At 31.4% G+C, this 15,928-nt stretch overlaps 1 protein-coding gene across 1 annotated transcript; it reads right to left on the reverse strand.

Annotated features, from left to right (window-relative positions):
- Positions 1-5,327: 5,327 nt before the first annotated feature.
- On the reverse strand, positions 5,328-6,350 carry LOC120071622 (transcription repressor OFP8-like). Its single transcript, XM_039023980.2, has one exon. It carries the CDS (start codon positions 6,217-6,219, stop codon positions 5,425-5,427), a length of 795 nt encoding a protein of 264 aa, XP_038879908.1. The 5' UTR covers positions 6,220-6,350; the 3' UTR covers positions 5,328-5,424.
- Positions 6,351-15,928: the final 9,578 nt, after the last annotated feature.

The following is a 15,928-nucleotide window of genomic DNA, read 5'->3' on the forward strand; positions in this document are numbered from 1 at the left end:
AGAATAATTTGTATTAAACAAAATACAAGAAGAGAAATGGAAATGGAAATGGGAGGAGAGGAAGATGATTTCGAAGGCTTATTTTCGAAGGCAGTGAAGGGGCAGTGAGCTATGAAGGGGCAGTGAGCAAATCAATGGGAGAGGAGTGAACAAAATCAAGGGCAGTGAGTCTTCAAAAATTATCGAGGGAGTGATTGAGGAAAAATGAAGAGGATGGTGGTTTAAAAGGATGTAGGTCAAGTGTTTAACACTCGACCCACGGGTTTAGGGTGGTTGAAAAGGCATTAAGGCTATGGCAGAGGGGCATGAATGCGTCAATGAATGCATGGAATCAGAGCAGGGGAATCAGATAACATCAATGCATGCAGGGAATCGTGCAGGGGAATCAAAGCAGGGGCAGCTTGGTGATATATATGGACTTTTCCAGACTTATAGAAAGTAAATAAAGTGAAGACGATTTCCATGTGACAGATCACATCAGCTGACTGGTTGACCGTTTAATCCATGTGGCAGACTCAATCTCACTCTCGCTCACAATCTCGCTCTCTCCTACAATCTCGCTTTCAATCTCGTTCCCTCCTAATCTCGCTTTTAATCTCGCTCTCTCCTACAATCTCGCTTTCCATCTTGCTCTCTCCTACAATCTCGCTCTCTCTTACAATCTACTTCACCCACTTATCTTCCTTGTCGAGGGTTGAAGTTTCGACTTATGTATGCCAGAACTTCAACCTTCGACAACCTAATATACAAAATTAGCGAGATTCCCTTCTAGAGCGAGATCCTCCTCACAAAATTAGCGAGATTTCCTTTTCCTTTTTTAGGGTTGAAGTTTCGACTTATGTATGTCGAAACTTCAACCCTCGACAACCCTAATTTACGTATTGTTTCCACGTTTTTCTTTGTTTGTCAAGTTCTCAACGTTCGACCTCTACATTAGTCGAATCCTCAACTCTCGACTTCTAGCCTCGAAATCCCAAAACAACAATATTTCTCTAATAAGTTTCAAAACAACAATATTTCTCTAATAAGTTTTGAAAACAACAATATTAATATTAAAGGTCCCTTTTGGAAGTGTCCATATGGGTCCATCCATATTCTTCTAGTGAACTTAGAAAATCCTTCATGGAGTTGTAAAGTTTTTTTATAATAACAATGTTGAAGAATGTTATCTTTTGTCATATTGGAGAAAATTTGAGTTCATAAGATTGAAAATGTGTTTGGTTATTTATTTGTTTTAGTGGATATTTGTCATAATATATCATAAGTGATTATTGGATTAAAATACATGAACAATTTAGAGGTAACATCCATATTAATCTTCTAAAAAAAAAAAAAGCACAAACATACTTGACATTTTATTCTTGTCAAGAACACCTATATTCTTGACATTTTTCAGTATCAAGTAAAGTATATCTTGACATTTTTCACATATCAAGTGAAAATGTTATTGACGTTTTTTATTTGTTAAGAATGTCAATATTCTTGACATTTCAAAAATGTCAGGTATCACTGTTCTTGACATTTCAAAAATATCAGGTATCACTGTTCTTGACATTTCAAAAATATCAGGTATCACTGTTCTTGACATTTTTTCCTAGTCGAGAACATCAACATTCTTGACACTGGATTCCTTGACATTTTTAAAACGTCAAGAAAAATGATACTTGACATTTAAAATACGTCAAGAAATATTGTTTTGTAGTAGTGGTAGGACATATTTGCTGGTGTGCTTGCTTATCCTCTACAACATGTCATGTTGTTAGGGCATTTTCAAGAACATCTATAATGTGAAAAGCAATTGATTTTGTCGAATATTTTTTCTCTATCTGTTAACATGATTATGCAGATTTCGTGGTCTGTTGTTTTTTTTTTTTTTTCTCCTTCAAAAGATTATTTGTTCTTTCTAAAAAGATATTCTCAAAGTTATATATATATAGTGTTTTGTTCAATTTTTAGGGTTGGTCGTTTTGAAGATTCTTTGAAGCCACTAGTCTTATGTGTTTTTTTCTCAAACCACAATTGTATGTCAATCTTACATTGGAGAAGATTGTATTGATATAGATCTTGAGACTTACACTAATCATGGTGGTTTGTTCTTCAACAACTTAAGAAGAGATTCTCAAACTTAGATGGAGCCTAACTTTATCAAGTAGAATGTCTTCATTTGAAGGTGGAAAGGTAAACATCTTGATGAGAGGGAGTCTCACATTTAGGGGAGCCTAAGTGATTATTCTCTAAATTAGACAATTTTCAAAAACATGATAAATAAACATATAAAACTAAAGCTAGAACAAACACAAAATTTGGTAATCTATTATTTGGGAACAGTGCATGTGTATAACAAGTTTTGTTGTGTGTTAAATAACCTTTATTTCAAATACAATTTTATAAATCAAAATAATAAATCATTCTTTTCTTAAAAAAAAAAAAAAGAAAAGAAAAGAAAAGAAAAAAGAAATAGAATTTTGAAATACAGTTGTGTTTTTGGAATATTGGGCCATCATGTGGAAACAAAAAAGATTAAATTTAAAATTGAAAAATAGTAAAAAGAGAGAAAAGAGAGGGAAGGAAGGAAGGAAGGGATGAATTAATGAAGTAGTTGGTGACATGGGTATTGATGATTCATCAATAATTGAGTAAGTATTTGTTTTGATATGGAAGAAGGAAAAAGAGTAGCACTGAAAAAGCCCATCATAGAGATGTGGAGTTGATCAGTTTTGGAGTAGAGAAGCAGAAATAGAATAGGCTCAATAACCCAAAAAATGCTAAACCCACCATTCTCATTTATTAACCAAAGCCCAATGCCCCATTTGCTACACCTTCTGCCATTTTCTCAGACATTCCCACACATTGCTACCACTTTTCCCCCCCCTTTCTCTATCCTCTCATTTACTCATTCTTCTACACCCAACACCCTCCTCAAATAACATCATTATTACCTAATATCCCTTTTTCATCCCTATCTTTTCTTTTAATACCGCAATCTTATCCTTCAATTTTCATTCTCTTCCGATGTTTCAGTATTTTACACTTCTACTTTTGAGATTTTACTCATAAAAAAAACTTTCGATGCTATCTACAAACGACTCCACTTATCTTTATGTAACCATTTGTTCAATAATATTTTGTCATGTGACAATTTTTCTTTAAAAATTTGCTTTTTTTTTTTACTACTTACAAAGGATGGTTGCATAGACTAGGAACACTTGACTTAAAATAATTATGATGTGATGTTTTTTCAATCAATTAATTAATAGGGATTAACACCCAAAATTGAAATTAAATATTTAGTGAAAAATCAATGTCCATAGTGTAAATATTAAAATTTAAGAGACCAAATTGAAACAAAACTCAAAAGTCAAAAAGTAAAAATGAAATATTTTGAAACTTACGACCAAATAGAATATTAAACTTAAAACATAAGGAATAATATAACATTTTAAAACTTAGGAATTAAATATAAACTAGAACCAAAACTTAAGAATCTTATATTCAATGAAGCCCTCACACCTTTTAATAATCGTTGTATATAGATTCAAAATTTTGCAATTTCTATATGTCAACATTCAACGGTGAAGAAATTTCAACCACAACAAATGGAGTTACCATATATATTTTTGAATCTACATGGAAACGTAGTAGTATGATGGAATAATATTTGGAGGAATGAAGCCAAGAAAATCCGTAACACACACTCTATGTCTATCATTCTCTTTCTTTGCACATTGTAAGTTTGTAACCCAGAATTTGTCTTTGCCCTTCTTCCTTTTTCCTTTGACATTGACCCTTCAGTTTCCATGCTAACCCTATTTCCCTCTTCAAATTCTGCTACCCTTTTGCCCCTATTATTTACCCCCAATTCTCATTACCCTTTACTTTTTAAGTAACAAACTAACCAAAATTACTGACTTGAGATCACCACCATGTGATCATCCTTCTTTCCACACCTACCTTTTATATACATTCATTTATACTAATAACCCATTTCTGACTACCCACTTTTTTAATATTCCTAAAGCTCTTTTTTTATTATTATTATTCATTTTAAAATTCTCTCTTCTCATTAACACCCTTTTCCTAGACAGGAGACATCAAATCAACTTTTTAGAATAATAATAATGTATAAATTACTTAAAACAAATCAAAAATCAATTATGCTTTGCTGCTGACATTGGCTTTTTGTTGAGAGTTCAATGTCTCTTGTGATTGTTTGTTGGGTATACAAAACCAAAAACAAACCCTTGTTTATGTTTTTTGTTTGGAAATAAAACAGCTTGTGGGTCTTGGCTGGGTATTTAGTTCAAATAAAATTATATCCAATACCAAAGACATGATTGGGTTTTGTCTTGTATTTGTATGGCAAATTACATAAAAATTTAACATTTTTAAGTGTTTGATCTTTGGATTATTCTTATCCATTAACCTCAACCATCTAATAATTCATAAATCACATCTATTTTTAAGTCAAACATATGGATATGTTATATTTATTATTATTAAATAGTTTAGGTTTGTCTTTAGCCTTGTTCTCTTTTGTGTTTTTGAAAACAAGATCCCCACGGATCTATTTTACATACCCTTTTTAAATTTATTATTTTTTTTAAAAAAAAAAAAAAAAAAAAAAAAAAAAAAAAAGTTAAAACCCTATTGAAATGAAAATTCAAATGGGTTAGCAAAGCATGCATGATACTGGCAAACACAATGAATGGTTATTGTGAAGAACAAAACAAGATTGGACACTGTTTTTCATATATATGATGGTTGTTTCTTGATTGACATTTTTCTCAAATTTGTATTCTTTTCTTGGCAGAAAAAAATTGAAGTGCAGCCCTTGCTATATCCAATAAAAAGTTAACATGGATCAACTTTTCTCAAGTAAAGAGAGTATCAAACTTAGGTGCTGCCTTATTATTACTGGTTTGTGGCAAAGGAGAGATTCAAAATATAATATCAATGTTACAACTCAGAGAAACCTGCACAGCTTTATGTCTTTTTTTTTGTTTTAGTCATTGGCTTTTCCATCTTTCAACCCTTTTTGTTTTGACAACTCTTAAAGTGTGTGTGTTTGTGAAGTTACCAATTTAAAGAAAATAATATATATATATATATATATATATATATATATATATCTGTACCAAAAGTGGCATTATTGAAAGTCTCTATCTTATTATTCTTCCCTCCAAAAACTCCATTTTTCAAAAGTTGCATCTGCAAAAATCTTCATCTCAGAACCAAAAACTCTTTTCTGTCTTTTCACTTTACCCCATTTTTTTTTTCTATTTTTCCATTCATTAGTTAATGCAAAACCCAGAAATGGAGTTTGATTATTTGGTTAATAAGCAATAAAAGTTAGGCTTAATTAATTTACTAGTCTTACAAACAAAAGAACAAAACAAGGGAATCAGATGAGAGTTTTGTTGTAGATCAAGATCCCCAATCAGAAAACAGAGCTTCCCAAATCTCAGTGAAAACCTCAAGAATCACATTATGGTGATGGTGGGAATTCAAAGAGAGAAAACATTGCAAGAGTTGCTCAAGATCCTTAGCTGAAAATATCTGTTTCTCAACAATCATCTCCAACATCGAGGTTCTAAAATCATTATATGGGTCGCTCGATTTCTTCACCACCGCAAAACTATCTTTCACTTTCCCTTTCAACGGCAAAACCCCCATTTCAGAGCTCCGGCTCCGACCTCCTCTTCTCCGACGAGACTTGTGCCGCCGGTGAGATACCGACGAATCAGAAGAACGCGATTTAGAAGAAAAAAGGGTGTCTGTTTCATCATCGTCATCCTCATCCTCGCTACTGTACCACCACGTACCGCCGAAATTCGCCGAACTCAGCGGGCAGATCGGACTTTGTTTCCTCTGTTTCCTCTGTTTCTTCTTCTTCTTCTTCTTCTTGGTCGTTGTCGTCGATTTTTCGGAAAAGGGTTTGGAGGGGGAGATCGGGGACGCCGGAGGGCAAGTCCGGCCACCGGGAATTGCAGAGGGGAAAGGGGAGAGAGGAAATCGGTGGGTGATTTTCCGTCGGGGGAGAAGGAAATCGCGAGAGGAAGAGAGGGTTTCGTCGGCGGATAGGTTCTTACGGAAACTGGCGTCGTCGGAGGAGGGAATGAAGACGGCTTTATGGAGGATATCGGAGAGATTACGGGAACGGCAAGAGGCGAAAGAGGATTGGAAGACGCGAGAGAGACGGAGCTTGAAACGGGTGTCCATTGGAGAGAGAAACAGAGGAGGAGGAGGAAGAAGAAGGAAATGGCAGAGAGTGTAAAAGAGAGTGAGAAATGCATGACAAACCAAAAGTGGGAGTGCTTATTTATTTAAAAATAAATTCCCAAGTGTGAAAAATTAAAAAGGCTTCAACAGAAAGATTGGATTTTTTATTTTATTTTCTTTATGAAACTTGCCACATACAAAAGGTCTTATGGTATTTTATCTTTTACCATTTCTTAGTTGTCATCTTCCCAAGGAAAAAAAAAAAAAAAAAAAAAAGGGAAAGAATAGTTAGCTCTTTCATGATACCAACAAAGTTCAATGATATGTAATCAAGTTTCCAATTATTATTGTTAATCACTTTTTCATTCTCACTTTACTTATCAATTATTTAACCTATGGAATAAAATACTTAGCACATTAATATTTCATGTTATAAATTCCTTTTATTTTGTTAAAATAAAAATAAGTATAATAAATCATTGGACAGTTTTCAAATATTAGAAAATGAGTCAACTTATTTTCAAATATAACAAAATGTCAGTAATAGACACTTCATTCTCTTGTACACTATTTGAAAGAATCTTCACTCATAGATAGTGACATTTTACTATATTTAAAAATATTTCTAACACTTTTATCATTTAAATAATTATATTAAATTATATGATATAGTAAAATAATAACTATACACATTTTACGACATACAATATGTCCATAAATTAATTATCAATTATAGATATTTAGCTTAATATAAAGTTTTTTTTTAGTACGACAAGTAACAATATGAGAATTTAAACATTTGACTCCAAGAGAGAGAATGCATGTCAATTACAGAGTTAAATTTAGCACCTAATATTTAGTTGGTAATTATAACTAATTTTATGGTTTATAAATATATGGTTATATTATAAGAAAAAAAGACCTCATTTGTCTATTATTTAAAAAATATTCTTATTGTTTTAAATGTTGCAATATTACCATTGACTTTTTATAAAGTTTCAAAACTACCTTTATAATTTAGCCTCTGTATATTACTACACATTTTAACCAACTTTTTTAATTGAGATCTATCTAATTTTTAAATTTACTACCAGACACATATTCAAAATCATTAAACATGAAATACGATTTATTTAACAATCAAACCCCTAAATCTACTCAAATCTACATTACGTTATCATATAGTGTTTAATTAATACATATATGTATAAAGATTAAAATAATAAAGTTAGGAACATCTATTAAGCGTGTGTGATTGAAAATTTACCAAATTCGTATTTGAAGTATAATTGAAAATTTCAAAATTTAGGGTTGTTTAGGAGCCCAACATGAGATGGTATATCTCCACATCCTATATCATTTAATGTTTGGAGACCCATTATCATTTTAATTGTTTGTGGGCCCATTTTCATAACATGTTTCGTATCTCACCGTTATTTTTCTTCCGTGTATCGTATATGTTTGAACATACTCGATCGTTCATACTCAATTAGAACTCACCATACATCAGAACTTCCCACATCCTATATCATCTCAACATCCCAAACAGCCTCTTAAGGACTCCATTGACATACTCACAAATTTGTCGATTAAAATTATTAGAAAGTTTTTAAACCACAAGAATTTAGATTCAAACTTAAAATTGGAGGGTCAAACCCTTCCTTTGACAAGACAATCCACCGTATAATTCCAAAATGCAAAGACAATCCAATGTATAATACCAAAATGCAATGTTCTTACTTCTTACTTTTTTATTCGTCCGAGGTTTGCTTGAAATTTTGTTTCAATTATTTTAACTAATGTATCAAAGTTTAAAAAATCATGTGAAATCTCCGTTGTTCATATTTATTCCATCATTAAATCTAGTTTAAATCTAAAATATGTTATCTATAACTTACATCAAATGTAATGTGAAAAGCTAATGAGAAGCATTGAAAGAGATTTAAAATTAAGTTTGAAGATGAATATAAAATTTTAAAATAATTAACCCATCAAAGAAAAGGAGGCACAGGGCTCGACTACACCATTTTCTACTAGATTGAAGATTGTTAGGTGAAAAGATGTTTAATTTATTAAAAACTTGTTGGTGCGTTAGTTATGATATTTCAAATTCAAATTTAAATTTGAATTAGTGCTAACATATACCACACTTTTGCCCTAAAATTAGTCAGATTTTTCCATTTTCACACAAACATTGACAACTAAATCAACTAAAATGCCTATGTGTTTCATAAAGTTATAAAAACTATTTCTTTAATCATCATATTATTAACCATTTTCTTAATAAAATATTAGGGGGAAAATCATTAGTGGGATTCCAAATTTTGAATACAATAAAAAAAAAATGAAAATCATCTTTTAGGTTGGGATCTTGATTTTCGGTGAATCTAGAAAAGAAGGTGATGTCGAGTACTATTAAGCTAAACCCACTTTAGCTTATAGGAAAACGTCAAATTTTAACTATCAAATCTTTATGAAAAATTTACAAAAACATTAAAAAATATATATATTTAAATTAATAATTAAACATTTTACCCATTCTAATTTAGTTTAAATTTGATATTATATTTGTTTTAGTGACATTTTGTTGCTTCTTTTTATTTTTCATCGATATTTTTACGATATAATGAAAATGTTGATTCTATCGTTATATGTCTATATCGAACACAGAAAAAAAAAAATATATAAGCAAAAACATCTAATACATTAATGGCATATTTATTTCATAGGTTAATCATGGATTTCAGACAAATATTTATATCCTTGTTTGTTTCACATAATTTTATTTTATAAAACTCTAAATATTATTATCTAGAGAATTTTAAAATCTATCTAAGATGAACTTTTTAATGTCCTGTATAATGGTGAGATTTTTATGCTTGGTAGATAAATAGTAAAGAATATAATCTAATTAAATTTTAATTAATTATTAAATATAGATATACTATTTAAAACATATACCATTAATAATTTATGTTATCTTAACTATTTAATAAAAAAGTATTCTAATTAATTTATATTAATTTAATTATTTTTAGTAATTAATTATAAATAAATTATGTTTAATAAATTATTATTTAATATAAAAGTATTCATTTATTTTTATTTCTACGGATTAAATAATTGATTATTATAAAAAAAATTAAATAAGGATAAATTTAATTTATGACTACATTTATGGTCTCCTGCATTTAATTAAGTAATTATTTAATTTTGATTTCTATATAAAGAATTGATAAATTAAACATCAGACATTAATTATCGTAATATCAATTATTCTAAACATTTAAAACACAGGCATTCAAATTCCAAATATTTAATACCTATACGCATTAAACCATATTCTGATCCAAATGTGACCTAATAGATAAACATTTTACGGACTTTAAATTAGTTAAAATTCTATTTATGTAATATTCACATTGACGACATATTGTTACTTCCTTTTTATATTTAATTGATATTTTTATGATATAATGAAAATATTGATTACACGTTAATATTATTTTATATTGATATAGTACTCATACAAATGAAAATATATATATATATATTGATAGATATACAAAATGAATCATTTAAAGGGGGAGAGAGGGAGAGAGAAAAGTGATATATTTGAGTTGATTTTGGTGAGAAACTTGTGTACTAATTTTCAGGTAGACAGAGAACTTTTAGAAGGATAAAAACAGGAGGGTTGAGACAAGTAATTCAGCCACACCAACACAACAAACATTGAAACCTGAGATATTTCAGAATGGAAGAAAGTGTTAAAAACCCCATTATTTTTCAACTTATTTTCCATAACCTAAATAAATTAATTAACCAATATTAATAATAATACTCTTTTTATTGTTTTCCATTTCAATTCTCAAACTTTCCTTTGTCCCATATCATTGTCTTTTTGTTTTGTTGAAATCAAGATCATCAAAACTTAAAAACTCTTTGCTTTTGGTTGACCCCAAAAACTAGAAATCAAAGTCCATGCATGTTTTAATTCATTTTTTTTTAAAAATAAAAAATGTTACAAAGAAAATTATATAAAAATAATTAAATAAGTAGTTTTCTTTTTGCTAGTGAACTAAGTTTATATTTTATATAAATTTAAAGATGAGAAGCTTAGTCTATGTATAATGATCATCCAAACATACACTAATTCAATTTTATGCTTTCTGACTTTAGGCTTAACAAATATTGGAAAACCATGAAAGCTTAAGACATTTATCGGAGAAGTTAAAAAAAAAAAAAAAAGCTAGAATATATACATATATAAATGAAGCTCGGAAGAGAATCTTTACGTTCCTATTTTTTTTTTAGAGTTCTTTTTTAAATTTTCTTTGTGACAATCATTTAGGTTGAAGTGATTACACAACAAAGTTTTAGTGAATTCTTTTGTGTATAAATGTAATTTAGATCATAGATATGAAATATCATGATCTAACATTGGAGATATGTTTGAATGAATAATCACATCATTATCTGCACCCATTACAACCATTCTAGTCAAATTGGTATAGTCTTTTGTATATAGGTGTGGTCTAGACAATCACCTCATTTACTCCATTACATTTATTTGGGTTGAAGTGGTGTATCTTATCGTATATAAGTGTGATCTAAACCATATATATGAATAAATATCATAATATAATAGTAGAGATATGTTTGAACAAACAACCTCATGTTATTTGTACCTTATAGCTATAAAAGCCTAAAGTAGTTACTTGATGAAGTGGTGTATATCTTTTCTCGTATGGGCGTGAGTTGTGTGATCTAGACGCATAGACATGAAAAATCACGATATAACTGTGAAAATAAGATTGAATAGGCAATCGTGACTTTTACCTTATATATGGATCAAAAGTAGTGTATCATTTCGTGCATGAATGTGGTCTACGATCTAGCAATAGAGATATGTTTGAATACACGATTTGGATCAAACTATGTAAAAGGTTATTATATTAATTATAATTTTAGTAAAAAGTGTGATGAGGTAATTAATGAAATTCTCAAGGTCCAATGCACATTGAGAATGGTAGAGGAAAGGGTTGGGAGAAGAGCATCTAAGATTGAAAGAAGGTTCCAAGCAGAGAAAAACACATGAACGAGTGCATATTTAACCCTTTTTTTGCTTCTCATTTTTTTATAATACCAAATTCAAAACCAATAGCTAACAGACAGTTAATACAGTACTTTGATTCTACTTTTCTACTTGAATTTTGCTTCATGACAACAACAAAATATACGCAAACTATGGACTTCCTGACCCACTTTTTCTCTTTTTTTCTTTCCCCATATTCTTAGGCTTTTCTTTTTCTAGTTTATAATAATTACTACCATTGACTTTGACCAACATTGTTCCAAACTATTTCAAAAATCTAGTTTAGATTTTGGATTTGGATTTGAATGGTTGAGTGGTGGGATTGGGAATACCTCAAATAGGTGTTAAATCACCCATTAATTAATAATTAATTCAAAAATTTAAGACGATATTACTGTTCTAAGAAAGTCGCAACAACATGTTGAAAAGATTCAAGAAAGTGATGAACTTCAAATATTACAGAAAGAAACTCATGGCTTTAAATTCAAATCATCTAAAAATGAGGAAAAGAGTGTGAGTAATACAAAATGTTTTTTTTTTCCTTTCGTATCCACTAGTTTAAAAATGGGGGAAAGAGAGTGAGTGTGATACAAGATGTTTGAGAGAGTGTTCTTGAAGAGAATTATGTGTGATTGTAATAATTTCATGTGGTGGATTTCTTTTCTTGGGTTTTGAAGCTTTTCACATAAATTCTTGTGTAACTCATTTTTATTGTTTTTTTTTTTAATTTTCAATTATTTTTGTTTATTCTAATGATGGAAGTAAGAGGTTCTTACCTACACTCTCATATTTAGTCATCAACCAATCCAAAAGTTTAAGCTGACGTTTCATAAATAAATTTAATACTCCAATAGAAATTATATTGATATAAAAATTAGAACATGAAGAAAGATGTTAAATTATCAATCGATTTAAAAGCTTAAGTTTATGGGTGAAAATAAATTTAGTATCATATTAACACTCTAACACTCTCCTCACTAGTGGATTTGAAATATGTAGAAAAATCCAACAAGTAGAAATCAATATTAATCGAAAAGAAAATAGCATTACAAAAATTTGAACAAAAGACCTTTTACTCCAATATCATGTTAAATGGGGATACGTGATTGCGTGTGGGACTGGTGAATGCAAAGTGGCCTGAATGGAAAGAAGAAAGAGAGAGAGTAATGAATATGAAGAATAAGTAATTGTCAAAAAGCTAAATGTGATCTCTTTGTTTTTGTTTATTTTAAGACTGCCACCCGTGAGTATCATCTACATACCCACCTTCTTCTAAACCCTTTCCTTTTCTTAACAGATGTTTTTTTTAAAAGGCAAAATTGGACTAACCTATATGGTGGGTTTCAATTTTCCTTTTAAATATTTTAATATTTTCACACTAACTTCTCTTCTCATTACCATTCATTTATTCCACACAAAATAATTCCAAGTAAAGATTGAAACTTTTTACATGCTAACTAATTACTTTGTGGAGGATCAACACAAAATACTATCATGTTATAAGTTTGAAAGTCTTTAATTTTTTGGACACTAGGCATGTTGTATTTCAAAATTAAGTACTATATATATATATATATATATAACACGTAAAAAATATATATATGAAATTTAATAATGTATTTTAAAATATATGTATTTCAAAATATATTTGTGGAGGATCAGCTTCCATTTGAGGTTCTTTCTCGTTTGGTTGCTAAGATGTGAGGTTGTGTGGAAGTGTCATTGGTTACTGTTTTGAAGGATGATTTTGTTATTTTTTAGTTTAAGAATAGGTAACTAGGAATTGGATGTTTTCCAATGGTCTTTGATATATTAGAGGTAACCCTATTCTGCTGAGGAAGTGAGTGTTCCATGTACTATTTTTTAGACCTTCGTGTTTGATCAAGTGTCGATTTGGGTGAAGCTACTTCAAGTTCTTTTGGAATTATAAACACCCCAGGGGGTTGAGTATCATGGCAAATGTTGTTGGTCATTCAATTTATGTGGATAAGGCTACTAAGGAGCATCGAAGTTGTCTATTGCCTGACTTTGTGCTAATTAAGTAAGAGAGGAGGATGATTTTTCCTGTTGTGTGACCATTCAGTTACAAGGAAAGGGTAGGGTTTTGAGATCTCGATTAAGTATGCTTGAAGGTAATGCAAGTGTGCCAATATAGTGGTCTTTGTCATTTTCTCGATAGTTGTAGGGTTGGGGGGATATAAAGGGCCCTTCTTTTCTATAGCTATGCTCCCTCTAGGGTTGGTTTGGTCATTGCCCCTACTGAGGGGCCAAGTTGCAAGTTGGTTGCTCCTCTCTTTAAGGGGGTGATTGTTAAGGCTGATGAGGGTACTTCAATGGTGGGGAAGCTTGAAAAGCAAAGTGCTTTCTTTGGCTTAGATTTTTGTTGGCTTTTTTTAACATTAAATGTGTTCTTTAATGCAATTATTTATATTGATTTGTAAAAACCGAGCATTTATGCAAAATATGTAGAGATTTGAAGAAATATTGAAGAAAAAAGCCTTAGCAATGACAAAATAGTCTTAAAACATGAAAATAGGCTAAAACGAGCGAGAAAAGAAGTGCACAAGCATCTCAAGGCTAGAAGGTCTAGAATAAAAGAAAAAAAAGTTGTGACGTTACAGGTTTTCTAGTGCGTAGGGAGTTTTGAGCACAAAATAGAGAGTCTTTAGAGTGGGAGATCATCATTGGAGAGCATTAGAGAGGGTCGATTCCTTCGCAGAGATGGGATCAGATCATCTGATATCACCTTTCTTTTTCTTTTGTTTCTTCAATTCTTATTTTTGTTTACTAATGTTGGTTCTATCTATGGAGGCCATGTTAGGTTGATCTTTCATTGTTCTAGGAATTAGATTAATTCTTTAAATTATTTCTAGACACTTTTGTGATTGTGAATTGAATTAGCATCAATACTTTTTGGCATGTTTGTACCTAATGTTTTTGAATTTCTTACACTATTTTAATAATTCCATGGTCTATTATCTTGATGTAAAAAGAGGATTTTAGATAAAATCGTGCACGTAAAACTATCATTTGAATATACTAGCGTAATTGAAAAACGATGGAGATTTTTAATGAAAGGGTTTTAAGGCTTTGCCTAATTGACTAGTTCCGAAAGATTAGGAATTAGTAATTACTTGAAAGAAAATATGGATCTCGAAATGGGCAATCCGAAAAAAAGAATTCTAGTGTGACGTCCCAAAATGTTAAGGTAAATTCATATTCGTTTTATCTTGGGTTAATTCATTTTCGATTTTTCTAAAAGGTGTAGAAGATTGGAATTGGAGTTTGGGTTTGTTGGTAGAGAGGTTTGAGGTGGGGGGTGGAGGGAAGGGGATTTCTTTTTGGATTTGGAAAAGAAGAATAAATATATATTATATATATTATATATTTTTTATGAGGGAGTTGAGGTTAAAGTAAATAATATAGATATAAATGTGAAACCTTGAATTTCACTTAAGTGAATGAAGTTAAAACTTGGTTAATAAGGAAGCTTGTAGAGGAATAAAAGAAGAGGAAAATGTCTTAAGTATTGAAAATTGGACCTTAAAGACTAAAACATAAGTTGTAGCTAAGTGAGGTTTTAAAGGACAAATTTGGCTAAGTGAAGGAAGCAAGCGTTGGTTCCATGCATTGGGATGAGGTTCGGAAAGCAATGGCTTTGCCATTGCAAGGTTAGGCGATGACATTGTCACTGGAGATGTTTAGTTGTTAGTTAAGGGTGGAAGAAGGATATTGAGGTTAGAGGATGCTTGAGGTATGCAACCATCAAGGACCTTTTGAGGTTAAATGTGAAGTAGATGGGGTCGAGTCTTGCCATGCGTTGAGACCATGCATTGATGTAGGCATTGAAGGGTTAAGGGCTTGCGGCAAAGCTTGTCAATACCAAGGTAGTTGAGGTTAAGTTGATCGCATGAATGGCTGAGGAAGAGGGAGCCTATGCATTGAAGCCATGCGATGGCTAAGTCATTGTGAGGTTAGGGAATGCCCATGTGATGGCTAAGTCATTCGAGGTTAGAAAATGCCTCATGGATGTATGTGGCAAGATTGGCTTAGGTGAGGAGTCTTGGTGTTGTTTGTGATGGCATACGATGAAGAAACCATATGACGGCCTAAGTATGAATGTTGAGTTCATGAAGGTATGTGTTGGCCGATGAGGGCATGCGCCAAGGGAGAGTCGTGCATAGGGAAGAAGTGTGTGGCCAAGGAAGGACATGCGATGGACTTAAGGTTAGTGAGGGCCAAGAAAGAGTCAAATGTTGGACAAGACCAAGTGATCAAGAGAGCATGCAGTCATTTGGTTGAGTGATGCATTGACAAGTTGTGACTTGGAGAACAAGGCTAAGTTAACAACTCATCTGGACAAGTAGCTAACCAAAGGTGATTTGGGTTTCGACCAAAGTGAGGTGGCCACATGAGAGGACATGCAAAATTGGGGCTTTTCGTTGGCTAAGGGAGATGAAGCCACTTCAAGGTAAAGGTGGCAAGGGGGAGTCGTTGGCACCACAAGAGGAAGCCATCTGGACATGCAAGGAATGAGGAGGTGTTGAGCATTGGGCAATTCTGGACGCCTATAAATAGGGCAGCTTGAGGAGTTTAGTTCTCACAATTCACTCG

This window comes from Benincasa hispida, chromosome 2, assembly GCF_027475165.1.
Source record: "Benincasa hispida cultivar pf3 chromosome 2, pf3_genome.v1.1, whole genome shotgun sequence".
Classification (NCBI taxonomy): domain Eukaryota; kingdom Viridiplantae; phylum Streptophyta; class Magnoliopsida; order Cucurbitales; family Cucurbitaceae; genus Benincasa; species Benincasa hispida.